The sequence below is a fragment of the Trypanosoma equiperdum genome (assembly GCF_001457755.1).
Source record: "Trypanosoma equiperdum strain OVI genome assembly, contig: ctg_1489, whole genome shotgun sequence".
Taxonomy (NCBI): Eukaryota; Euglenozoa; class Kinetoplastea; order Trypanosomatida; family Trypanosomatidae; genus Trypanosoma; species Trypanosoma equiperdum.
In genome coordinates, this window is record NW_027123492.1 from 1 (window position 1) to 1,386 (window position 1,386).

At 44.2% G+C, this 1,386-nt stretch overlaps 1 protein-coding gene across 1 annotated transcript; it reads right to left on the reverse strand.

The window, feature by feature from the left end:
- Nucleotides 1-265: 265 nt before the first annotated feature.
- On the reverse strand, nucleotides 266-1,042 carry TEOVI_000688700 (expression site-associated gene 9 (ESAG9) protein, putative; the record flags this gene model as incomplete). The annotated part of the gene is made up of 1 exon (XM_067221798.1): nucleotides 266-1,042. One exon carries the CDS (start codon nucleotides 1,040-1,042, stop codon nucleotides 266-268), a length of 777 nt encoding a protein of 258 aa, XP_067077899.1.
- Between the last annotated feature and the right edge of the window lie 344 nt (nucleotides 1,043-1,386).

Below are 1,386 nucleotides of genomic sequence, written 5' to 3' on the forward strand. Positions count from 1 at the left end.
GCTATTTTGGGCCATTTTATACGCTTTAAAATATTGAGTTACAGTTCCTGTCTTACAATTATTCGAATTACCAATGTATGTTAATTATTTTTTATATTAAAGTTATTCATCCATCGCATTCAATGCCGCTATAGAACTTCTTAAACAAGCCCTTTTGTAATAACTGCTGCAAGGTAGTTACGTATTTTTCACCAGTCTTTGCACTTGACGCTTGTTGCTCAGTTAAACGATTTTAAGTGCATATATGGGTTTGCAGAAACTGGTGCTAGGAACATATGAAGCTAAGCGCAACAGAGAGTATCATCATGCTTCCGCTATGCCACGCACCATTACCGCTTCGTGTAGTGCCTTCTGCGGACTCCCACCCATCTACAATGTCTGCGGCCACCGCCACTGCATCGCTTTGACCTGACCCCGAACTCACCCCCTGTGGCGACGGCCGCGTCACGTGCCCACGGTTGTGAGCTGTTACAAGTTGCGTTGAAACAACCCTTTCTCCTTCCCCACCTTCTCTGCGGTTGTTTTCCGCGCCTTCTTGCTTTACAACTCCCAATTTTTGTTCTTCTTGGCTCACTTTCTGTTCGCCGTGGTGAGCTGCCTGGTGCACCGCCGGCTCAGAGACCCGGGGGCTTTCAGATGGCTGCGAAGTTTCACTTCCCCTTCCGCTGCTATCTTGACGATCACCTGGTTTTACATTCACTTCAGAAGAGTGATTCTCAACATTGGAAGCCGGACGGTTAGTTCCACTGTCAGTGGTTGGACTCGATATGCCACTCCCCTGGGCCTCTTGCATTTGGTTTGTAACTGTGTTCATATTTGGCGGATTTTTGTTACGAAGCAAGGGAGTTGGAACGGGCCGTGGGCTTACAGTGTTTGGGCGGCTTGCGCCCACATTCCAAGTACGGCACTGTTCTTTTCCATTGGAGTAATCCCAGTAGTCGCACCTCTGATCCGTGACTGAAACCCCAATCGAAGCTTCCGATTTAATCAATAGCGCAAGTAATATAAGCGTCAAAAATAGTGTTTGTATAAACATGAACATCGTTTTCTTCCAGGGATGGAGCTACAAAAATTATACGAAACACTACTAAGAAACAAAAAAAATGGTCAATACGTATAATATGATGTATGGTAAGCTATTAATATAAATTCAAAGTTAGAGTGAATACACACAAACTTAAATACCATAAGCCATTCCAATTACGTCCCCCGCCGAAAAGGCGCTATAAACGCCACAAGGGTCCCTTCCATTGCTTCCAATACCTTTTCACCATATTTTTGTGATATCGTATAGCAACATTAATGCATTCAAGTAGTTCCCTTACCCGTATTTTTTTTTGATCCCCCTCAGACGCCTCACATAATTCCTCATTTTCCATATTCTGA